The sequence below is a fragment of the Chanodichthys erythropterus genome, chromosome 5, assembly GCF_024489055.1.
Source record: "Chanodichthys erythropterus isolate Z2021 chromosome 5, ASM2448905v1, whole genome shotgun sequence".
Lineage (NCBI taxonomy): Eukaryota > Metazoa > Chordata > Actinopteri > Cypriniformes > Xenocyprididae > Chanodichthys > Chanodichthys erythropterus.
In genome coordinates, this window is record NC_090225.1 from 37167436 (window position 1) to 37193368 (window position 25933).

Below are 25933 nucleotides of genomic sequence, written 5' to 3' on the forward strand. Positions count from 1 at the left end.
TTGCTGATATATATGTGCATATATATCAGCAAAAACAGTGTGCATACAAGCAATTTTGGTTCAGCTTTTGCTAATAACATTCTTTTACAAAATAATATGGCAAATCATTGGTGTATAAATTGAGCGCTCTGTGTTTTGAGCTCCTGTTTCAAAGGCTGACCTCTGCTTACTGACCCAGCGCATTGACAGCAGCGCTGCAGGGAGAGTGTCATGGCCACATGACCTTTGACCACTCTCACTCATCCATACTGATGCTTTATAACAAACTCCTTAATGAGTGAGAGATATTTTGGAATAGTTGAGGAAGATGGAACAAGTTGGCAATGGAATATTAGCATACTGGACAATATACACTGTATGCTGCCTGCTAGAGAAGTATGTGAAACGGCATACAACTATTTCAAACAATTATATGCTATATTGTCTCATGAAAGTGCTGTTGTCATTTCATTCATTGAGTAGAGTCCTAATCGGTATTATTGTAGTTAACTTAAACTAAAATAAATTGAACTAAAATAAATTATTTAAAAAAATAACAAAATCAGCTAGTTGGCACAGCAACGTTTCTAATTTTCATTTATTTTAACCTAATGTACTAAAATAACTTAAAGGGTTAGTTTACCCAAAAATGAAACTTCTGTCATTAATTACCCTCATGTTGTTCCACACCCGTAAGACCTTCGTTCATCTTCGGAACACAAACTGCCAAAGTCACGCAGTTTATTCACTTTTTTTTTCTTTTTTTTTTTTGGTTGGTTGGTTGGTTATTTTTTATAGTGATCGACCGATATTGATTTTTTTATAACAGATACCGATTATTTGCATGTTTATGTACCCGATAACCGATATGCAGAACCGATATTTATTAACTGTTATACTTCTGTTTTTGACAATTATTACAACACAAATGAGCTGAACAAACCATTTTATTTATAACAATCACTCCCTCCTTGCATACAAAAAAAAAAAACTTTACTGAATAATATGTATTCAGTAAAGTAATGTAAATATAATGTTAAATGTAAATGTAATATTAGCTGGAATATATAACATTGTCAGGAAAGTAACAAACAAAACAGCATACATCATTGCATTTTCCAACTAGTGTTATTAATTATTATGTTTTGTCAGTCTAGGCTATAGATCATGAAATGCTTTCTGATAAAGTGCTGTAACTTATCTATGCATTTACACAAAACTATAAATTGGGCTACTCAACCGCGATCGCGTGTGGAGATATTAATTAATTTCCACAGAGCTGCATTTATTTAGATTTGTATTAACTAAATAATGGTTATGTAGTAAATCAAATGATTATATAATCTAATAAGGTTGCCAGTTGGCATTTTATGATCTAAATTTAATTTAACGTTAAATCATGAAATGCCAACTGACAAAGTGCTGTTTGACTATAACTTAATCAACCGCGATCGCGCATGGAGATAATAAATAATTAATTTCCACAAAGCAGTAGGCTATATTTATGTATATTAGCGAAATAATTATGTAGTAAATGATAATATAATCTAGGGTGTTTAAACAAGATAATCTTGTCAAAAGTTTCATTCAGTGGCCGTGCTTAAGCCTCCTGATCATCCGTCAGTTGCTAAGCAATATGAACAAACTTTTTCTTCTAGACTAATGGTGAGCAAATACAACAAATAGAGAATTAAATTCAGCGCTTTTATTTTCAACATGCACTCATTCACGTCTGTTTTATTTAATTCATGTAAAGTTACGTCTTTATTGGGGCAGGACATGACGAATTACACTACGTGACTCAATGAGTTCGTCTCAATTGTTTAGAAACAAGCTGCATAAATTAACTATATCAGGAATTTATGTCTCAGATCTCATTTGTGCATGTCGGTTATGTTAAATAAAGTTGATTAATTAAAGCAACCCAAGTAGAACATATACTTTACCTGTGCACTGAGTTGTTGTTGACTGATCTCCTCAGACGGAGGAAGTCTCAAAACGGCCACAAGATGGCGCCGTAAATCGGCGAATCCGATATTACAAAACCGATACCCGATTATGGAAAAATGCTTAAATATCGGGAAAAATATCGGTAAACCGATACATCGGTCGATCACTAATTTTTTATTTACTTTTTTCCCTCTTGTTAGCCCAGTTTTTTTCTAAAATGACTAACCTTTTAGAAGTTCAATCAAATAATGAGTCAAGAAGTAGATGAAATTCTGTTGTTTCTTTCCTAATACTGGAAAGGGAATGTTAAGTTGAACGCATTTTGGGATACATTGTTCTCTTGTATATTGCACAATTTGGCAAATGTAGTAGGTTATCCAAGTACTCCATGCATAGACAAAATGTCCACACTGTGTACATACTGCATTTCTAATAAGGCTAGTATGGGAGTATACCATTTCAAACATATCCAACGAAGAGATTTAGGGAACATTTAGAAAGCTGGTATGAAACTGCCAGAAGAGTGAAAGAGAAACCGGAGATGGAGGTATAAAGATAATGACAGAGATCACAAACATCTGACCGTAGTTCCCCATAATCCTTAGCTTGGTAAATTTGTTGAATTCGGAGTGATATTTTGTGTTTAAAGAGCAACAGAGGGACACAAAAAGATGAAGCCAGGCATTCAAAGAGAGGGAGAGTTTGTGTTATTAATATCTCAGTGATGAAATACTTACGTCAGCCCTGAACACTGGCCCTCTTGTTCTCGCCCATACCCATGAGCGTTTGCTGTACACACACACATAACTGATTCACTCTTCCATATACTCACCCCTGTTTCTATCCATACACACATTCACACTCTCCCACAAATGTTACCCCTGCAGTTGGTCTGAGATACAGGTCCCAGAATTCCCTTTATGCCCATGGGCAGCACATGTGATGCTTTATCCTCAGCATCTACAATTAGTGTGAACTTAATTGCTCTCTATTGCAGTCAGGATACATTATCAGTCACTCTGACTATAATACAGTGACTCAAAAGTGTTTCGACACATACGGCCATTTCCATGCATCTTGTTTTGATATCCCCCTTCTGGTCATTTATTTCTTCATATGTTTTATCAGCACTTCTGGTCAGATAGGATGCATTTCCCAATTTTGACAGTAGATGGTAATATAAGTTTTCCTACAGGCATAAAACATACATTACAGATCCTGAGACGAACCGTAATTGGATTAATATTATTTGGCTTATCTACCTCACGGGTCCTGTAAATTGGATAAATAAATAGTCATTAAGTTAATTGTTAAATTAGTTAATTGCATTTTATGTGAATTACACTTTCTGCATTTGCCTGAATTTCTACTTTAAAATTTCAATAATGACATCTCCTTCAAAATGACATCTCCTTCAAAATTCATGTTGTATTCCTGTGTATGTCACACTTGAAAAATAAAGTGTTGTTTCTGTACAAATGCAATGAAATGCTATGAAGTATAAAATAATCATAAACTTAATCTCTCTTACACACACTTGACAGGCGGAATCTATGTCTGGTAACACGTGGTGCGTTTCTAGACCTGCTGGGCTGTCTTTGTGGTTGTATTCCAGTTCCTGTGTCAGGTAAGAGCTCAAAACATCATCTCAAAATAAGTGTTATGTGTTTGTTTTCAAATGTGTAGCTTCCAGTCTAGTTTATATACCAAGGAAATTCTTGAGAGTGTGTTATTTTGAGTGTGCTGGAGGCCTGTGGGTCTTTGATATAAGAAAAATGCTAAACTATCTCTGACAGATGGCACAATTGTGCCCGTGTGACCCAGTTAAAAGGGGCAGCCCCTGCATGTTTGCCGGCCCCATGTGTCGCACACATGTGGGCATGGTGGCGGTGTTTATCATTTTAAAACAAGCATACTTTTACAGTCCCACCCGCCTGCCATCACTTACATAACAAATGATGGGTGCACTCACACACACACACACGCGCCTTGTGCTGTGCAGAGATTTATTTTTACACTCTTCCCTGTACTCTCAGTCTTAACACCCTCTTAATCTACCTTTCCTTTCATTTCTCTTAACATAAATTTTACTCTATCTCTATATTTCAAACTCTGTCTGGTGTTTTCCTCTCTCAGTTTAAGGAATCACCTATAAATAAAAACTGTCAACTGACTTTGTCAAACCCATATGACTTACTTTGTACTGGATTAACACAAAAAGTGATGCTAGGCTGAATGTTCACACTGTTCTTTGCCATACTATGAAAGCAGATGATAAAAAGGAGCTGTTAAAAAAAAGTAAAAGTTAAAAGTTAAAAGATGACCAAAAAAAATCAACTGAAAAAGTAGTCTATAGCTATATATAGAAGTCTTCTGAAGTCGTATGACTTTTTTTTTTTTTTTTTTTTTTTTGTGAGATACACCAAAATTCTGATTGTTACACACTTAAAATCTTCCCTTATGCCATAGCTGTTAAATTTCATTTGTGCTTGCTCATATTCAAACTTACCATGTGGCTTTCAGTAGAGAGACATGTAAGAAACAATGCAGTAGAGAGACATGTAAGAAACAATGCAATTTGTTTTTATGAACATCAAACCAAATGTAGGACTTCAGAAGACTTGAAATATACTGTAGCACACAAGGCATATGGCCAAGTTTATGGTTCTTTTTTTCCTTTTGCAACTTGCGTAACCTTGTCACAGTTGCTTACATTGTATGGGAAAATCTTTCTGCGAAAAGATCTTTATTTATTTATTTATTTATTTATTTATTTTTCCCCTGAAGAAAGAAATACACAATTGGAGCAACCATTAAGATAATAAGACCATTAAGACCTTTTTTTTTTTTTTTTTTTTTGCATTTTGCATGTTGCATTTTAAAATTTATTTTGATTTAAATTTAAAAACTCATTCAAAGCAGCTATATATATCACAGCATATTTACTGTAATACATAAGCCCCAATGTATTATAGTTATGAGAATCACCATTAAAGATAATAAGTTGCAAAAAAGTTTTAATAAACATAAATAAAATATCTGGACACATTATGAAATGTGGTGTATAATTATGAAAATAAGTGTATAAAAAAAATATATATATATAAAACTTTACATACCCTTGATTCTTAATACTGTGTCATTACCTGTATGATCCAAGGCTTTTTTATGGATGGATAGTTGTTCATGAGCCCCTTGTTTGTCCTGAACAATTAAACTGCGTAATGTTCTTCAGAAAAATCTTTTGCATATTTGAACCCTTTCCAGTGACTGTATGATTTTGAGATCCATCTTTTCACACTGAGGACAACTGAGGGACTCAAACATAAGTAGTAAAAAAGGTTCAAACATTCACTAATGCTAAAAATTAGAATAAAGTGTAATCAATATTTCTTTTTCTCTTTTTTTATTTTGGAATAATATGTAAGATTCACCCTCCCACACTTTTTATTCTTGTATCTCTCGCTCTCTCTTTCCTAAAGTGCACTATTCTCAGGTGTTGGTAACCTCAGATAAGAAATTAACATTTAATTTGTCACTAATGCTTCAAACTGGTCGGAATGACCTTAACAATCAGCTTTTTCATTTGTCTTGGAACTATTAAGTAGGAGGTGAAATTTTCTAGGCAGTTCTTGCATGTATTCCCATCCTGGTGTGTGTGTGTGTGTGTGTGTGTGTGTGTGTGTGTGTGTGTGTGTGTGTGTGTGTGTGTGTGTGTGTGTGTGTGTGTGTGTGTGTGTGTGTGTGTGTGTGTGTGTGTGTGTGTGTGTGTGTAGGTGGGTGGGTATGAGGCCAAGTGCTCTTAGTAGTTTGGCTCTGAGACTCTAAGCAGGGATTGTGATGGTGTTTTTACTGGCGATGCTTTAGCTGGGCATGAGAGGAACGGGTTTACGAGCCTGTGTGGATCAAACGCTGTACCGCCTGAGAAATGCTCCCTCAACATACACCACCACTCACATTTTGTCGCTCTCTCTCTCTCTCTCTGATGGCCATTCAAACCATAATTTTGGCACAGATTGTACTCTATTCACCATATTTCTACCCCTCAGGTGAAATAAATTGTGGATAACATGTGCGCACACTCGTCAGAAGGTGGTTGGCAACGTAGGGGTCGCACACTGTGGGAAAGCATGCTCACATCTGCTCTGCACGTTCCTCAGTCGTCTGGGTTTTGTTTTTCACAGTTTGGGTAATGATGGCAGAGCATAATGTAAAATCCATGTGTCCATGCACGTTGCCACTTGTGTGGATCGGTGTGTGTTTACTACTGTAGTGAGTACAGACGGCCCACTGTTTTCCTGCACCATAAAATCTAGCTGAACACTTTTTCAAAGATTGCACATGTACTTTAACAGCTATTGCATTGCAGAGGTGTTTGGGCTGTACTGTATTTCACAGAATTATTGAGTGTTCCATCTTATATAAAGTGAGAAAGTGTTATAAATAACTAAAGGGATTGAAACTTACTTCTCTGATAATCTTTTCCTCTTTACTACTAGTTTTATCACAAAATAGACATGAAAATCAGAAGGTATGTTGAAAGGGACTTGACTGACTTGTATCGTCTTGTGTAATTAGTCAATCAGTGTTTCAAAAAGACATCAGTAATAAAGCTTGTAAACAGTATCACATGCTACATTTACCTTAGGAAAGCCATTCAATGTCCGTATCTCATTTAGTTAGCCAAAAAAAAAAAAAAAAAAAGCTACAGAGGACCATTTTGCTAAATATATGCACTATATTACATATTATGTTAGTGATGTTTTAATTATTTAATATATGGTTTAATAAATCTTTAATGAAAAAAGACGGACATTATTATTATATAATTAAAACGCTGAATGCCTTATGTGCAGTTTAAATGTTTGTATACAACTAATACATTAAGTTTTTATTTTTATTTTTATTGTATCTAAAAATAAATAGCAATTAAATTTAATAGTCTGGACTCTGTTGTTATAGTTATTATAGTATTGTATCAAATGACAGGGTTTACAACTTTTAAGGCCAGAACCATAGACTGTAAAAAAAAATATGGACGTAGTCTCCGTGACGTCACCCATAGAGTTCTGAACAGCAGTTTTTTTTTTACGATAATGTTATAGATGCTCCAACACCAGTAGGCTAATTAATTTGTATGGGGTGGGCAAATAACACAAATCAAATGGGATTTCATACCTTTATAATGAAATAGAGATTGCGAGATGAATCCAATCCGTGGCACTTGGGTAATATATATATATATATATATATATATATATGTATGGATATGTATATATATATATATATATATATATATATATATATATATATGTATGGATATGTATATATATATATATGGATATGTGTGTATATATATATATATATATATATATATATATATATATATATATATATATATATATATATATATATATATATATATATATATATATACATATATATATATATATATATGTACCAGATGTATATCTCTCAAATGTTCTCTCAAACTAATGAGCACGTATCCAAAGTATAATTTTTCAAAATAGTGCAGCAGTTTTAGTTATATCCAAGCAGTGCTGTCGGAGTTGTATATCCTCCTGGTATTGTCATTGTAGTAAATCTCAGAAACGAAACTTTTAGCCAATGTCACGACGATCCAACAACGTGTGTTCCGCATGGGAACACACGTTTACACAGACTGACATCTGTATCGAGTATGCAGCAAGCCATATATTGTATAAAATAATCCAGAAAAAAGGCACAAATACGGCTGAGATGCCAAATTCAGTGGCTGAAATTAGCTGCTGAGGTAACATGACGGCTCACAGACAGCAGCGGCATACCTGTCACTCAAGTGGCCACGCCCTTAATTATACAGAACTTTAAGGCTCAATATAATTTATACAGATGAGCTATAAAAAAATTCACCCCCCTCAGAGTTGTCATGAAGGGCAAAATTTGCAGTATAGACCAAAACCACAATATGAACCAGACTGTAAACATGTTTTTTTTCTGCTGTACTTGGCTAATTTAACATGATGGTCAATGAGATTCTGCTCACTTCTGCAGCCTGTCCCTAGTGGCCAGTCGATGAATTGCAGTTTAATTCACTTCCGTATTGGCTTCACGAGAAACAGGGGGAGGTTGCCGCTTGGCCAGAACACACCAAGGCGACAAACTAGTGGCGACGAAAGCAGACTGCAGGGTTGGCTCACGTTGGCAGGATCTGTGTCTGGCCTGACACACCAAATCAACGCTAAACAGCCGACGGCCAAGTAGCACGTCCGTTCTGTGCCTGCACAAGATGAAATGCCTTTCCATACCAGCAGGTGGCAGTATCTGAACAGCCAATCAGAATGATCAGATGGCCCGACGAGCTCCGACGGTGATTCAACATTTCAAATCGGCCGAAAAAAAGCCAACGAGGACCAACTTCAGCCAACGGTGCTTAAAAACTTAGTCGGCCGACAAAGAAAAAATGCCCGAAGAAAAATGCAATGTGTAAAATTTGTGAGGATCTGTTGACCGTAATGCAATATAATACACATAACTATGTTTTCAGTGGTACATAAAGACCTTACATAATGAACCGTTACATTTTTATTACCTTAGAATGAGCCATTTTTATGTCATACACCGCGGGTCCCCCCTCCATGTCAAGTTGTCATTATGCGCCGGCATTTTTCTACAGCAGCCCTAAATGGACAAACAGAGCGTGTTTCGTCACTATGTGGTTGTACTTCTAAATCGTTCGTGTTTTTAGAGGCAGCTTGCATCTTCACTACGTTGAATGAGCACAAAGTTGTAGTAGTCGTCTGGTTTATTAGAAGCAGAGTCCGTTCTTTATTAGATGAAAGAAGAAATATCATTGCTTCACACAGACTACTCTCTGCTCTCTCAGACAACGACATGTTGGCCAGACGTAGCTACTCCGAAAGGGATGGGTGCAAGAGGTGTGTGCCGTTAGTTGCAGTTCGCAACCTCACCGCTAGATGCCGCTAGATTCCCCTAAGAAATGGGACACCACTACTAGACCGCTACACGTCATCATAAGTCGTCGCTAGCTCCTACGTCATAGATGCCCCGATGTTTATCACACACTTCTAAAGGCCAATTCACACCGCACCGACAACACTCGTCTGTTGGAGTTTGTTGGATCGGTGTGATGCCCCTGTTGGCGTCTGTTGGAGTCGGTTTTCACTTGACTGAACATGTTTAATCGGTGTTTGCCGGGTCGTGGAATGTCTGCGCGGTGTGAACAGTTTTCCAACAGACGGCAACAAATTCTGACGTAATCTGACGATGCCATGACGATGAGGCAAGTCCCCTGTAAAGACAGCTGTTTGATCACGCCCGCGCCTCACACACAACACAACAAAGCAGTGGAAACCTGACATCGCAGCTTGTTCATTATAAAAAATAAAATACTGTTAAAAAAAATAAAATATACAAAAGGTACAATAGTCCATAGTGCAATCCGTGCCATTCAGCAAGAGCAGCTGCACCACTTCACCGAAAGAGAGAGGTAACGTTAACCACTATGAGAGCAACGCAGGTTTACCTTCAGTTTCGTTTTTAATAATTCGTTTTGGCTTGTTTAGCTACATGGTTGTATATGCTTATGGGTCTCGTTAATAAAAAGGGTCACACTAAAAAAGCCTTAAGATGCCATCGATAGCTGTAGTGATCTCTGTTGCTTGGGCGACAGCTATTTTTTTGCATTTGTCTTCAGTTCTTCGCATAAGACAAAGGAGACGAGCCTGCGTGTTTCCTCAGGAGTCCCTGGTTGATACAGAACATACAATACTGATGAATAAGCACGCAAACTGAATGCACTTTTTGTTTATATCATGTAAAGTAACGTATTTATGGACGTAACCACAACAAAACAATACATTAATCAGGCATGCGTCAAAAAGACAAGTTAGCTGCCACCGGATTTGAATTTATGTTGTCAAATCAACGCGGGTTTCAATAAAATATAAAAAAAATATGTTGTGGAACTATCATAAAGTAAAAAACATTAGCGAACTGTTTTCATAGCGATTTTAACAAATCTTTGTTCGGAGAACATAACCGTATACATGAACACAAGATCAAAGGCAACATAAAACAAGTGATTATTTATTACTAAAATACTGTTTACCGTAAAAAAATACTTACATTTATGGGTCTCTCTGCTCGCTTGGTCGGCCATGTTGGAAATTTATCATACCCCTTCGTCTGAAGTGTGGTCCCGAAAAATCTTCGTTTGAAGGGCTACCTGGCCCTTCCCCCTACCTCTTCCCCTCCAACCAAATGAGAATTGGGACACCCCTACCCCTTCACGTGAACGCGCGAAACAAGGGGGAAGGGGAAGGGGTAAGGGGTAGAATTGGGATTGGGCCTTAATGTATATCCAGATGAATTAGATATTGACTGGAACAGAAATCATAATTGAATCAAATCAAAAGCTTGTGAACCAAAATCGAATCATGAAATGTGGGTGTCAATCAGCTCCCTAGTTCAGTAGTCAGGGCACTGATCAGGGAGTCGGCCATCTTAAGGGCTGTCTCAATCACAGAATCCTACCAGGGCACTGACACTTTCACTCCCTAAAAGTCCCACAATGCACCTGGGAGCATAAACGCTCACTATTTTCCCTTAACTGATGTTCTGAAGCGTGAAACATAAATCACATGAGTCAACTCACAACACATAATGAAACATGATAGATGTTGTTGTTTTTTTAATACAGACTACTATTTTATTACATTTCAGCAAAAAAAAAAAAAAAAACACATGATTACAGGTAATGAACATAATCTAGCTGATTGAGACGCACCCTGTCATTTACTCATCCTCATTTTGTTCCAAACCTGTATGAGTTTGAAAGAAAATGTTTAGAAGAATGTTCACATTTCTTATACAGTAAAAGTATATAGCTACCAGAGGCTGTCAGACTTCAAAAAAAGACAAAAAAGCACCATAAAGTATCATAAAAGTGGCCCAAATGATTGTATGTGTATTTGAAGCCTTCTGAAGCCATAAGATAGATTTGTGTGATAAATAGGCCAGAATTTGTGAACACACAACCTTCAAAACATCTTGTGTGCTAAAGTGAAGATGTTATATGGGTTCAGAACAACATAAGGGTGATTAAATGATGACAGTTTTCATTTCTGGATGAAATATCCCTTTAAATGTCTCTCTTCCATTTTTTTTCCCCTCCCTTCTTTTTTTTTTTTTTTTTTTTTTTTTAGCTGAGAGGTTCAAAAGTGAATGGCCTCTCCAGGTTGTGTGAGTGTTTTGCCAGTGTTTGATTTCACTGCAATAGGATTTATTTTCTAGTGCCAGTGACTGTAATATTGCTATTTTTATGAGAGAGCAAAATTTGGTCATTGAGACTTGGTGGTCGTGGCATTGATGAAACCACAGCTTTCTCTGAGTCATGCTGGGGTGACGGGTGTGTTTGTATGTAATGCCTTGGATGTCTCACTGGGCTGTTTAGGTTTTCATAATGATTCCAGCACATCCCCAAAACTACTGTCTCCAAACTTATACACATTTTGTCTGCCACAGTCTGTCCTGCTGAGAAATGCATTTCATTTCCGAGGGTAATCATTACCGTGGTCCTCAATCTCTCCAGAGGGCCAACAATATTAATAAATGCCATAGCGAAGCGTCCTTTCTTTCCACCACACACCCTCTTCACTCTCATTTCCTTTTTTTTCCCCCCTGTTCTATGTATCTGCCTCTGTGTGTTGGAGGAAAACGAGAAAAAATCAGCATTGTTAACCGAAGTCGGTCTCATGACTGACTAGTTCTCGTCTCCCTCCCTCTGTTAATGATGTTTTTCTCCTAGTGGGTTGTTTTGTGATAATGAGTACTTGGCCTGAGTTTAAAGGCTTGAGAATGGTTACCATCACTCCTCTTATAACCCACTGCAGTTTTGTTTTTACTTCATTTCACTTTTCTCTCACTCTGAATAACTGCGGCATTCTTGGTTTATTTATTGGAACGTGTAGGAGAGTTGTTATATGAAACTAGTGCCTTTTACTTTGTGGAAAAGTTAAAGTACATTTTCTGTATTGTTTTAGACATCTATAAGGCAAAGAATGTATTTTTACTGAAATGTTGATCAAACAAATACATCTTTGGTGAGCATTAGACACAAATTGTAATAGTAATATATTGTACAAATGTGTACATGGTGCACTTTTGATGGGCTGACTTGAGAAGATTTTCAAGGAACGTTTAACCAAGTCTACAGTTGTTTGTGCCTGTGACCTGAATGAAGCAAGAAAACATGAGCAAAAGCATGTGGAAATGTATATATGATAAATGACTCTGTTTCTTGGCTTGACGTTACGTTGCCAATGTCTGTGGCAGGGTTCTGGTGATGAGGTATTTTCCACATTCGATTAGATATTCCTCTTCTCATCACTGCAAATGTTTATCAACATCTCCACCCTGATTTTAAACATGCCTTCCCATCACCCCCTTCTCATAGTCTGGGTCTGTGTGAACATGTCAACAATTAACATGATTGAAACAGGTGTTGAGCAATGTCCATGCCCTAAAGAGACAGGCAAGTATACACACATACACACTTGGCTAAATTAGAGTGCACCACACACTAGATGCTTCAGGTCAATCTGAGCTTGCTACAAGAAGCGCACGAGGGCTCTTTTGATACTCTGATGTCTCGGTAACCGGGCCCGTCTCCTGGGGAATGCAGTATGGCCCCGCCTTCTTGTCCACTCCTTGTTGAATCATGTGCAGGGCTGGATTGGGTTGCATTGTGGGAGTTGGAATTGGTCATTGGAACTTCTTGGATGGAGAAGTGGGCTTTATTTAGCTTTCAGAAGAATATTGTGTTCATAATAATTCAATAAGGAAGAAATTGTGTTTGAGTCTCTGAAGCACTTGTATTTCCCAGGATGCTTTTCAGCTGAGCATATAGTGATGTCATAGTTTAGCAATATTTGGCGGTGAAAGTTCAATGGTTGATCATCTTTCACTATTATACACCTGTCAAAGTAGTTCTCTCACTGCATTGTATACTTTGATATGTCACCTAAGATCAATTATGCTTTAATTTTAAAATATATCTCACTTCTTTCACATGTAATGGAGTACATTTATTGTCTATATTCATAGAGTTTCCGCTGAAGAAGCTACGTGAGGAAACACTGCACATTCTTATGGCCTCAGAACTTGTGGCCCCTCAGGGACCAGACCACATAAACCTCTCAGTCCCTGGAGCTACACAGTACCTGCAGAGTCTGGCTCGGATAGCCATCAGCATCTGTGTGGAATCACCTCACCTCTGGGAATTTCCAAAGTCTGAGGGGTTTCAGAGAGACCTCCTGGAACGACTGCTGCAGTGCCCACACTATGAGGTTCGGCTGTTTGCCCTAGAACACCTCCTCAGGAGACTTCAGAAGACAGAAGAAAAGTCTCAGGATTGTGGTCAGGGACCTTTGCCCTTTGACCTCAGTGTGTCCAGCCTAACCTCTTTGGCCCTTCATGAGACATACCCAGGGTGTCAAGCCAAGGTGAGGAAACTACACTTTTGCGTTGTCATACTCCACACAATTCATAAAACACACTGCAAAAATTGACATAAAGAAAATACAACACAAACACAAAAAACTGCAACTGTACAAAACGACTTTTTAAACCCTTTACAAAAGCAAACTGACACTAAAAGAACTTTAACAAAATCTACACAAAATTTGTGTTACAACTTCAAACAATCTTGCTTTATATTGTAATAGTTGTTTTGCAATTTCTGAGTGGAAATTGTTTCTACACTTTTTTTTTTTTTTTTTTTTTTTTTTTTTCCTCAGTGTACAGAAATATTATACTTAAAAAAAATAGTTAAGTGTTAACTGAATGAAATGCGTTTGGACACTTAAAGGTGCAGTAGGTGATCTGGGAAATGTTAACATTAGCCTGCTAGCATTGAAAGCATACAATCCCACCCTCCCTGCAAATCACCATCCAAAGCCACGCCTCCTCCAAAATACATGAAGGCACACACACACACACAGCTGCTCAGCAAAGCATCACAAGAGATGACATTAAACTACCTCATGCCTCAAAGCACATACCATTACAATAATATTGAACATAAACAACTTAGAGAGCTTGTTCCTGACTTTATTTCGGTGTTGATACTGTTGACATGAAAATGCATAATTCTGAGGACGTGAACAGCTACGGTTGGCCGTCATGGGTTGCCATCTCTTAATTACGGTAGTTATGGTGTGAACGTAGCTTAAGCTCATTGTTTTTGGAGGAACTGTAAAAGGTGGCTACTGTTTGTTTGCGGTGAAACATGAAACATGCTGATGTCTGTGCGAACAGGGTGCGAGGGTATGCAAAAACATATGTTGATAGGCATTTAGGATATCGTATTATTTCATTTGGATCGAAAGTAAATATTGGATGAACATTTTATGGTCTTACGCCTTCCATAGATGATATATATTTATAAAAATACATTAAGACCTTTTAAATACGTGATTGCTATCAGGATATGAGGAGTCTTTCAACCAGTATAAAAGAAATGTTTCTGTAGAGAATTGCCTATTGCAACTTTAATTGCATGTTGACTGCAATTAAATGAAAATGTATTCCTTTTAAATTATAATAAATTCAGTTAGCTGAATATCTATACTGTATACTTCTCTATAATAAGATTAAAGTGTACTGCTGAATGTATTGACAAGCATGTATAGTTAAATCCATTTGTAATTTCACATCTATATTGATGTAATGGTAACACTTTACAATAAGGTCTCATTCATTAACATTAGTTAATGTAGTAACAAACAATGTGCGATCCATTTGTTACATTATTAATCTTTGTTAATGTTAGTTTATAAAAATAGTAGTTCATTTTTTTGTTCATGTTATTTCTTAGTGCATTAAATACATTTTTTGATTTTAATAGTATATGAATAAATGTTGAAATTAACATTAACTAAGATTAATAAATGTTGTAGAAGTATTGTTCATTCTTAATTCAAGTTAACTAAAGTAGTTAACTAATGTTAACTAATGAAGCCTTATTGTAAAGTGCAACCGATGAAATTGAAATTTAGTACAATTAAAGATATTTTAACTTTATATGTAATCAAATTACACACTACTACAGTTAGCTAGTATGTTACTCATCACATCAAAATAAGTGTATTTCTTACACGAAAAAAGATTACAACATAAAAATTTACTCTTATAACTTTCAATTTGATATTACAGATATTTAAAACACAGAAACTTTACAAATCACTCTGAAAACCTAAAACATTCTACATACTCCCCAAAACCTTACAACAGACACGATAAAACACTTCATATTATACAATATATAATAGGAAAACTTATAAACAATAGGAAAAAACAACTTTACAAAAACACAAATATGAACTGTAAGATTAATAGGAAACTACTAGAATAATCAAATTTGATTTGCAGATATCACAATTTTTGTGAATCAAACTTGATACAGGTTTGCACTTTTTTTTTTTTTTTTTTCCACCATGTTGAAATACTGAAAAAAAAAAAACAGAACACAGAACTGTGGCCCTGAGATTAGTGAATTCAGCTGTGGAAATGATATACCCTCATACAGGGATTCCCTGATTAGCCGAATAAACATCTACACTGTAAAAAGCCTGCTGGACAAGAGCTACTAACAGCAGTATTTGAATGAAACCGGCTGAATGTCATTTAATTTCCATTCACAGACTCAATACACACAAATGTAATTTCAACTCAGAGCTTTGGCCCTGCAAAGTGAAATGGCAGGCGATTTCCTGTTTAGAAAAAAGGGTCATGTTTCTATTCCTCATAAACACTCAACCAACCATCAATTACCCTCCTGTTTTGCCGTTTCTATCATTAAGCAACGTTCAAATTGACGGGAATTGGCTTTTCGGGAATGGCTTGTGTGTTTGTGTCTGGGGATGCATGTTTTTCTGTGTGCCTGTTGCAGTGATTTTGTGTGTGTGTGTTCTTAAAAGCTGTTTTATTGGCCAACTGTTAATGTTTAAAGTCCTGCTGTTAGGCTCTAGACTTTCGATATGGCCTAGTTTCTATGGTAAGTCTACTGTTCCACCAAAGCATTCTGGGAAGTGACTAGGAAAGTTAGGCTATTTTCCTCTGTGGGCTCAAATGGCTATACTAATAAGAAGATATGCACTGAAGTGCAACTCTGAACTAAAGCCTAGTGCTTAAATCTGTTCTGAAAATATTCATTTTAGTCTTAGGACTAAATCCACACTGGTTTCATCGTGTACTTTAATATAATATAATGCAGTGGTTACTAACACTGCACATTTTGGATGCTTCTCCTATCTGACACACCCATCTAAGATCTTGGAGTCTTTACTAACAAGCTGATGAGTTAAATCAACTGTGTTTGATTAGGGAGATGTCTAAACTGTGCAGTGCTGGGGGTATTCCAGGACCAGGGGTGGGAACCTCTGATGTAATGATTATATTTCAGTCCTTTATATTATAGTACTGAAATATAATCAAGTACAGAGGACATAAATAAGGATATTTATAATTGTTTTCTAAGGCTCTTGTGCACTCAAAGAAATAATAATCAACCAAATAAGGCTAAACAATATCAACAAACCCCTATGAGCTACCAGGCCTGTCACGTTAAAGGAAAGGAAAGACGGTGGGGGTCTGAGGAGAAGAAAAACAAGTCTTCCGTTAACTCCCTTGCTCTTCTGAGGCGAGTGTTTGGGGCCAGAGCCGAACCAGATGTGTTTTATGTGCAGGGGGATGGAAGGATAGATGGATGGATGGGGAGGGAGGAATGTTACTGACAGACGGGAGGGTGGAATAAGGGAATGTTCATATGGATGAAAGGAATATAGGTTGAGAAGTGTGGTTGGTAAATGAAAATATTCACTGAACATTCAGCAATATTCAGACTTCAGCACATTTTATGTCTCCGGCTCTTTGTATATTAGTCAGGTTAGATGCCAAATTTTTTTTGAAATGAAAGAAAATGAGGCTGTGCATGACAGATATACAGAAACACTTTTATCGTTCAGACGACGACAACAAAGACAACTTTGAAAATACGTTGTGTTTTGTGAAAATTAGTTTAATAGGGCACATTGAAAAAAATGGCTTTTTGATTTTACTACATTTTTAAAGGCAAGTGGTTACACAATATTAATTTATCTTCATTTTAAACATATTTTTAGTTGAATTTAGTAAATGTTTTTTTAGTCATATCAGTTCAAATATATTGAGTAGATTCCAATATATTCAAGAGTGTGATTTTGAGTAAACAGAAAATACCTGTTTGTATTTGACTTTCAGTATGTTGTACAATTATAGTGTTGCACACAGCAAAAGAAGGAAGAAACTTGTTAGTGCATTGGCATTAGCAAAGCTATTGCTCATTGAACAAAGCATTGTAATATTAGTACATGCAGTTATCCACAACCTAACCATAAACTCTAATCTTCAGCATAATGGTAACCATAAAAAATTCAACATAACAGAAACTCTGTCAAATGTCAAACATAACTGATCATTAAACACTAACAGATGTTTCCCTTCACTCAAAAACACAAAATAACACTTCATTTCAATATTTGCAAAGCATGCTGTGAACTACTGTAACAATCCACCGCCCAGTTTCAGTTAATGCAACGAAAACCATTCATGTAATCCTAACACAAAAGGATTAAGTAACCTTCAGTTTTAGAGTTAAGTGCATTAAAAACAATGAAATTATGTTAAGAATGAATAGCAATTGTTGCTTTAGCTTAATTTAATTAAATAATTTGAACAAGCAGCAAATATCTTTTCAGTGCATCTACACTGACTAAAGTCGCCATTTCTCTTGGGGTTTCACAGGTTTTGCAAGTTCTTGCTGTCCTCCCACTTTCTTCCCTGCTGCCCTGGAACGATGGGATGATGTCTTTGAGCTGTCAGGAGGCTCTAGAGCATCTCCTCAAACTGCTAGAGACATCTTCACACAGGTGAACCATATAGATCAAACTATATTATTTATATATTTTTTTTTCGTTTCATTTTTGAATTGTTGCAGACAAGTTCTGTGACCAACAAAAGGTTATTATTCTTAAACGTTTTGTTCAGCATTATAATCTTCATAAATGAATACAACTTTTATTAATTTTGAAGCCGGCAGAAGTAAAAAAAAAAAAAAAAAAGCAAAAGCTTAGGCTACAAGTGACAGGTAAAAACTTAAAAGGGCAGTGAGGTGTGGTTACTGATGTATTTTATGTCATAGAATAAAATGTGAAAATATCTTGAGCTTGTGTTAACCATAGACCTTATTTAAGGCATTTAGCCAAACACTCTTTTAAAAACCCCATTGACTTCGAGACATTGAAACCATTATAATTTATGTTAGGTCCTCTTCTAATTAGCAAAACTTCACATGCAAAAAAGATCCAATGTCTATTGTCTGTAGTGTAGCAATGTATGAAGCACTAACACAGAAGCCACTTTCACAAAACAAGCAGCTTTCTGTTGGTCAAAGTCAGTGTTGCCAGACGTACGATAATTATCGTATCTGTACGATAATTTTGACCTCTGTACGATCAATAATGAAAAAAATCCCATGATGTACGATAATTTCAATATTTTGTGACACTTTAAAATGATGGTCATTATAAATCGGCTCATTGCTCTATCTGTGTGGATCCTCTACGTCATGACTGTAAGGAGAACGTTAACGTTGTTAGGCATATCTTCCATCTCATCTTTGTTGCGTCTTCTCGGCCAATCGTCGTGGAGAATGACTCTCTCTCACGAGCTCAAGTTAGCGTTCCTGCCGCGGCGCTTAGGTCAGTTGTTTCCCACTAAGGTACGCCTAATTATTTATGTATTGTGGTAATTTGCAGTTCATGTCAAAAAGTTGTTGGTCTATTGATAAATAGCTGTATTCTGTACATTTGACTCGTCATGTCACCTTTATTTATACAGCTCTTTTTACAATGCAAATTGTGTCAAAGTATTGACCTTATTCCTGACTAGCCTACTGCGTTTCGAATTATGGGTTCCACTTCCAGTTTGGGGAACTTCCATTCAAAAAGACTGAAACTAATCGTTTCAAATCATAAGGTTGCCCTACAAATAAAGCTTATCCGTCATTTTGACTGAATGAGCTGTCAATGTTTCTTTCATGTTTTATTTTCAGACATCATGAGAATAATGTAATGCTTGGTATTTTTATTAAGGCAACTTATATTATATAATATAGATATAGTTATATTTAACTCGTACGTTATTGTTGTGGAAAGAATCACACTTTTTCCTGGTCTGTTGAAAGTACCTCATTGATACTTTTAAATGTCCTTTTAATGTTCGTTGGTTGAAGGGTGAGTAGAATGATGTCATCTCATTGTACCCAGTTGAAAAATAAAATGCATTACTGCGTTCATAGAGTCTATCACTGACTGTTTACAGCTTAACGGAATTACTCCCATAATTCACGCAAAGCATCATGGGGCGTTGGAATAAGGTGAGTAGCTTTACAGAGATAGAGGGAACATAATTTTGGCTGTACAACAGCTAAAATGGTGTGATTGTCCAGCTTATGTTAGTTCAGTATTGAGTCTTTCCGTTTTAAAAATAAATTGTTATTAATTTAGCTATTAATTTACCTACACTAAAAAGTCGTGTACGATAATTTTGTTCCAAATACGATAATTTTGAGCTTCTGGTACGATAATTTGACATTTCCAATCTGGCAACACTGGTCAAAGTGGCAAATTCATGTGGCCATCTTGACACAAGTGAAATCTGCGTGGCGAAATCTGTAACGCATGCAAAATTCCTGATCGTGATTGAAATCATTGGTTTTCATCTACAAAAATTTGCCAAACAATGGTAAATGTGACCACATCTTTAGGGATTTAGGCATGAATGTTATTTTTTCCATTTACATTCAGTTGTGCAAAATGTCCACACTAGATTTAAACAATTAATATTGTATAAAACATTGCACTGACACCCTAAAAACACACAGCATGTTCTCAGCAGCTGTGGACTCCAACAAACCTCCTCATTGTTGAAGTAGCGGTTTGGGGTGGTGTATATCCCTCTAGGGAGACGAGAGGTACTCTGTTGAGTGGCGAGCACTGTTAGCGGGGAGCGTAATGGCTTTAGATGTGGGCTCCGACTACAAAAGAAACCACACATACCTGTGGTTGCCAGCTGCCCCGTGTACATCAATCACCCTTTCATACCTACGGCAGAGCGGGAGGGAGATTGATTTACACATTAAAGGGTCACAGCTACCCGTGCTTTCAATTGTTTGTATACCTTTACATAGGGTTATTCCCTATAATTTGTGGCTATGTACATGCTTGGAGGTTGTGTGCATGTCTTAATATGTGTTTATGTGGCAGCAGGTGCAGTTGGTCTGTTGTTTTTGGCTCCTAGGTTCCTGTAGGGGCCTCTGAATAGCAGACACCTTCACATCCCGGTGCGCAGTGAGCACAGGTCTTCGGTATTACATTACAAAGACTCCCGCTCCCTGCAACATTCATACACTTTCAATCTCTCCCCTTAAGTTCAGTGTTCATGTGTCTTTTGTAACAGTCGTCCTGTGATTTAAGCAACACCATAATACTTGCTGTGTGTCTTTGCAATTGAGTAATGCAGGGGGACACTTGCAGTGTTGTGTAATGGCACATTTGCTCAGTGTATTTTGGTAGCCGTGTTCTGTTGGACAACACATGCTGGATTACACCTGTTCTGAGATCAAGTTAGAAAAGCAGCCCCTCTAGACGGTCGATTTCAAGTATGTTGTCAGTTCATGATCAGACAACATTTATGATCAGGGTCCAGATGGTCATGGGAAAATCAGGATATTATAAAATGTTTTTTTATAGGCCTGGAAAGTTTATAAAAATTAGAACATGTCTGTATAGTTTTAAATAATAATAATAAATCCTGGAAATTACTATAGTAAATATAAAATGTTTTGCTCTGCTTCAACATAGTTGGCTACATTTTGATTTTTGAGTGCTTGTGTCGAGAAGATGGATGGATGGATGGATGGATGGATTCTGATGATCAATGTGCATTTTTAGTTGCATCACCCAGCATTTTTATTATTCACATGTTCTTCTTTGTGTTTCAGTGTGGACCTCTACTGTGCCACTCTCTCCCTGACGTCTCGATTGGTGGTGCACCTGGCTGAATCAACGCCGCAGGTAAGGAAAAACAAAAGAAATTAGAGTGAGGAAAGTAAAGAGAGAAGCATTGTGTGGGAAGTTTCCAGACAGACCTCAAGCATGTTAAACTGGACACTCTATCTAGACTGAATCAGATTACAGATACTTAACCTTATAGCGGCTTAACATTCCGTCACATCTCACTACAAATAAGGCAATCCCTGGGAAAAAGAGAGCATAGGTTCTTTAGCTTTACCACAGGCTCCGGAAAGATTAGCCTGTTTGATTTCACGCAAGTTTTTAAGAGCTGTTAACGTTGTTTGTAGGTCACTGAAAGGTTTGTGAATGGCCGTTGGGCAATTAGCCTCTAAGTGTGATGAGGGGGGAGAAGGCGACTGAGATTTATGTCCTCCAAGATCATTTTTCTTAGTTGACAGTTTTTTGTTTTTTTAAAAATGTATACTTTTATTTGGCAAGGATGTATGCAAGGATGTTTTTCACAAAAAAAGCAGCACGACTATTTATAACATTGATAATAAGAAATGTTTCTTAAGCACCAAATCAGCATATTAGAATTATTTCTGAAGGATCATGTGACATTGAAAACTGGAGTTATGGCTGCTGAAAATTTAGCTTTCCATCAGATGAATAAATTACATTTTAAAATCTATTAACATAGAAAACAGTAATTTTAATTGTAATAATATTTTACAATATCACTGTATGTACTGTGAGCATAAGAGACTTCTTTCAAAAACATTAAAAACATCTTAATGATCCCAAACTTTTGTATAGTATAATCATACATCACGGTAACACTATATATCATGATAAAGTTATTTTTCTGGAAATTCAATTTAAATTTAATTTTTTTACATATTAAACAAATGTGGTATTATAATTTGCATCACATAAACAACAAATAAATGGAGTCATGAACAAATGAATGATACGTTTGGCAACAAAAAACAGTAAAAACTCAAACAGTAAAACTCATTTAAAAAAAATAGATTGTGCCGATTTTGATTGATAGATGAATCACTTTCGATACCGTTGTACAGTTACTGATATTTAACACCTTGAAGTATAATGTGTATCTATGTCAGTGCAGTCCTATGATATACATCAAAGTACCAAGGCATTACCACTGAACTGTGGTATCACCACAGTACAGTAGCAAGTTAGTTGGGCTTTATGTCTGATCTCACTTCAGTAATGTGGTTGTTTTTATAAAGCAGGAGCTCAGTGAGGCTGCAGTGCTGAGTCTGAGCAGATGGGGGGCACTGGTCATGCAGAGCTGCGGTAATGAGCAACCTGGAGAAGTCAAACTCATGTCAGCAGAGGTGCTGGTGAATGCCGTCCCCACCTTACTGACGGCGCCAGCTTTGCCTCTGGGTGAGTGTTCACATACAGTATGGACAAGAACAAGTATGCTGGAATCTAAACTAAAGCTTACACCATGTGTTTCTGTGTGTGTGTCTGTCTGTGTGTATTTGTTTGTTTGTGTCTAGGTATCGCACACACTGTGGCTCTATGGAAGTGTCTGTTTACATTATTACAGGACGAAGACCAGGACGTCAGGGATGGGGCAGCTGACTTCACCTGCTACATACCAGCCCATTTGCAGAACACAGGTACACGCATGCATACACTCATATTTAAGAGATGTTGTGGGTTCAGTGCAAGTTAAGCTCTATCAGTAACACAGTTTCCTAACTGTTTTGTCAGCCAAACCCCTTTGATTTAAAATATTTACTTCTATAGTACCTCCTGAGGTTTTTAAGGAAAAGTGCCCATATTATGCTATTTTACAAGTTCATAATTTTATTTTGGGTTTCTGCTCAAATACATTTACATGATTTAAAGTTCAAAAAACATTTTTCTTATACTGTACATACATTTTCACCTCTTTTCTCTGACTGAAATGCTCCATTTTAGCTCATGTCTCTTTAAAATAAAAAAGCCATAATAGGTACCCTTTAATATATCAATAATGTAACAAAACATTCACATGTTCCCTGGTGTTGGTTAATGGTCATATAACATGCAGGTAAACAAATAAAATATTTCATTTTTAGTAAGCATTTTATTTTGATTGTATTTGTTGATTTATTTAACACTTTATTTTGCAGTGTCCTTGTTACATGTTACATAGTAGTAATAACATTATATTATGCGTAATTACATGCAACTAACCCTAAACTAAACCCTAACTCTAACTATATAGTAAGTGCATGTTAATTTATAATTACTTAGTACTTAAAGTATAGTTACACTGTAACAAGGACAGAATAAAATAAAGTGTAACTATTTAGTATTTTCAATTTTACATTTTTAGTATTTAATTAATTATTAGCTGTTCATTATTAGTTTTTCATCAACTCATGAACCCCAGTTTGGAAAATTCTGCTACAGACAATCTTTAAAAAAATATATGGATTACAGTAACTCCCTTACAATAGAAGTCCACCAAAATAGGCCATAAACATTAAAATACATCATTTTTCATAAGTTTATCCACAAGACAAACATATGTGTTAGCATTAAACTACACTTTTTTTTCTTTGAAAAAAATATCTTGCTAATCTGTCTGTGTAATGTAATGTTCAATATTTCAGGGTTATGGCCATGTAAAACTATTAAAACTATGATCTTTCACATGCACGAATATTAGAAATGGACTGTTTACATAAGACAAACTCGCTCGTTTACAGGATTCACGTCTGTAACACATAACCAGAGATGCCTCAAAGTAGTTTCATCATTTAAAGAATGATTTAGACCATTGTAAGTACATTACTGTTCTTAAGATTTTTTCTGCTGCTTTTTAAAAATATACTGTCAATTCTGTGCTTAACTTGTATTGAACCCAGACCATTGCCTTAAATCAATGGGAGACATGGCCTACATAGGATAAATACAACAACACTCACTCAAGGAGATCAAATGAAGATTGCTGGAAGGGGAGGTATTTTAAAGAGTGTTTTGGAGGGATGGGGGGAGGTCAGGTCAGTGTTGTTTACAACCTCGCCTGACTGAGCGACAGAGGAGAGGTGTGGAGGAGAGGCGGTGAACGGCAGCCTTGCGCCTTTGAAATAGAGGTGTGTGGGTCAGCGATGCAGAGAGGAGCAGCACCTCCGTCTCATAAATCAGTCACATCAAAACCAGATCATTACCACATTCCCTGACGCACTGATATCCTGCTTCACATGGGTAAGAAAAACGAGCATGTTGGGGGAAGAGTCTGAGAAAGCCTTTTCCAACAATTCTTTGTGTCTTCTCTTGTTTCCAGCCCACAATATGTTACTCATTTTGGGTAGTTGACATGAACTTTCAAACCATGACAGCTGCTGCAATTGGTCTAAATAAGATCTAAAATTGTTATGCATTCAGTTTTTATGACCCCATATTACACGGCTCTCTGGAACGCTTGATTCTCATTGGTCGATCACTGAACTCTGAAAATGTTTTTATGTAAGGACTTTTAAACTGTATGCTTAAGTTACGTTGTAATGATCATCTCAACGGTAGTCAGCCAGTCATTATAACAAAATATTGGAGTTAATTTTGCTTTTAATGACTGTTAGACTGTACATTATCCCTGACATATTCACAAAAACAAGTGGACTGCAAAATGTGATTTTAAAAATTGCTATAAAAATGTATACTAAGTACATATACTGTAAACATTATATTGTTACTTTATATCTAAAACATTTTTTCTTTTTTTTTTCTTTTTTTAAATTTTGCACATTAAATTGATTAACAGTGACCGGAAAGACACTTATAATGTTACAAAACATTTCTATTGTCCAGTGAATCCTGTTCTTTTGAACTTTCTATTCATCAAAGAATCCTAAAAAAAATATTAAGCATATTAAAACTTTTTTTTTTTTTTTTAATTAAAACAAGCACCAGAAATGCACCAAATCATCATATTTCATCTTTCAAATCATCTTCAGTTTCAGCCATTACTTTAGTCTTCTGAATCTTAATGAAAGTGAGAAAAAAAATCATTGGTATGTTATTTTTCAATGCTTTTCTAGTATTAGAAACAAACTTGGATGAGAAAAATTAAGCAGTTCAGATATATATGAAGCAACTTTAACATGATCTCTCACTGTAATCACATTGCTGGCTTTGTACTTGGCCCTTTTTCTTCTCACCGTCACAGTGAAGTCTTTGTGCAGTACACGCAACCAAATTCAATTGAACACTTTTATTCCTCCGCTATCTTAATACAAATTAGGTTGGAAATCAGAACCCCTGGCATCACTTGACAAGGCTTTTAGGAGGGTGAGAGTACATCTGATAACAGCATTATGAGGGAATAGGACCATATTCTCACGGGGAGGAACTCGGGAGTGTTCAAGCATTTCAAATGTAATTACTGTGCCTGAAATGCTCAGCGCTTTTCTTTCTTGTTTGCCAGCTTTTTTTAGGGATCCGTTTGCTTTTGCTTCAGTTACAGAGATATAACCTTGAACAAGTGTAAATATTTTTACATTTACAGAATAAAGGTGCTAGGGTGTTGTGTTTGGTTGCCATCGTGTTGATAGGCAGTTCCTAGGGTGACTGGGTGGTTGTTAGGTTGTGGCCTACTGTCAAAAAAGCTCTATAATATGTACAGTGCTCAGCGTAAATGAGTACACCCCCTTTGAAAAGTAACATTTTAAACAATATCTCAATGAACACAAAAACAATTTCCAAAATATAACATCTGTTTAACTTATAACATGAAAGTAAGGTTAAGGGGGTAAAACGCTGTATTTTTCATATATTTGACCTTTATTCTACACCGCTGTTTCCATTGTCATTTGAACAGCCGGATTGACTTCCTGCTTCTA

General features: G+C 36.3%; 1 protein-coding gene across 6 annotated transcripts in view; it reads left to right on the forward strand.

The window, feature by feature from the left end:
• thada (THADA armadillo repeat containing) overlaps positions 1 to 25933 on the forward strand; it is a 130611-nt gene that overhangs the window by 95737 nt on the left and 8941 nt on the right. For 3 of the 6 annotated variants that reach the window (XM_067387007.1, XM_067387009.1, XM_067387010.1), the window contains 6 exons: positions 3474 to 3556; positions 13057 to 13454; positions 17794 to 17918; positions 21053 to 21125; positions 22322 to 22481; positions 22598 to 22720. In XM_067387007.1, the coding sequence (XP_067243108.1) occupies positions 3474 to 3556; positions 13057 to 13454; positions 17794 to 17918; positions 21053 to 21125; positions 22322 to 22481; positions 22598 to 22720 (962 nt within the window). Of the gene's footprint in view, positions 1 to 3473; positions 3557 to 13056; positions 13455 to 17793; positions 17919 to 21052; positions 21126 to 22321; positions 22482 to 22597; positions 22721 to 25933 lie in introns of those variants that run through there. The other 3 variants (XM_067387008.1, XM_067387011.1, XM_067387012.1) reach the window with 3 other exon arrangements.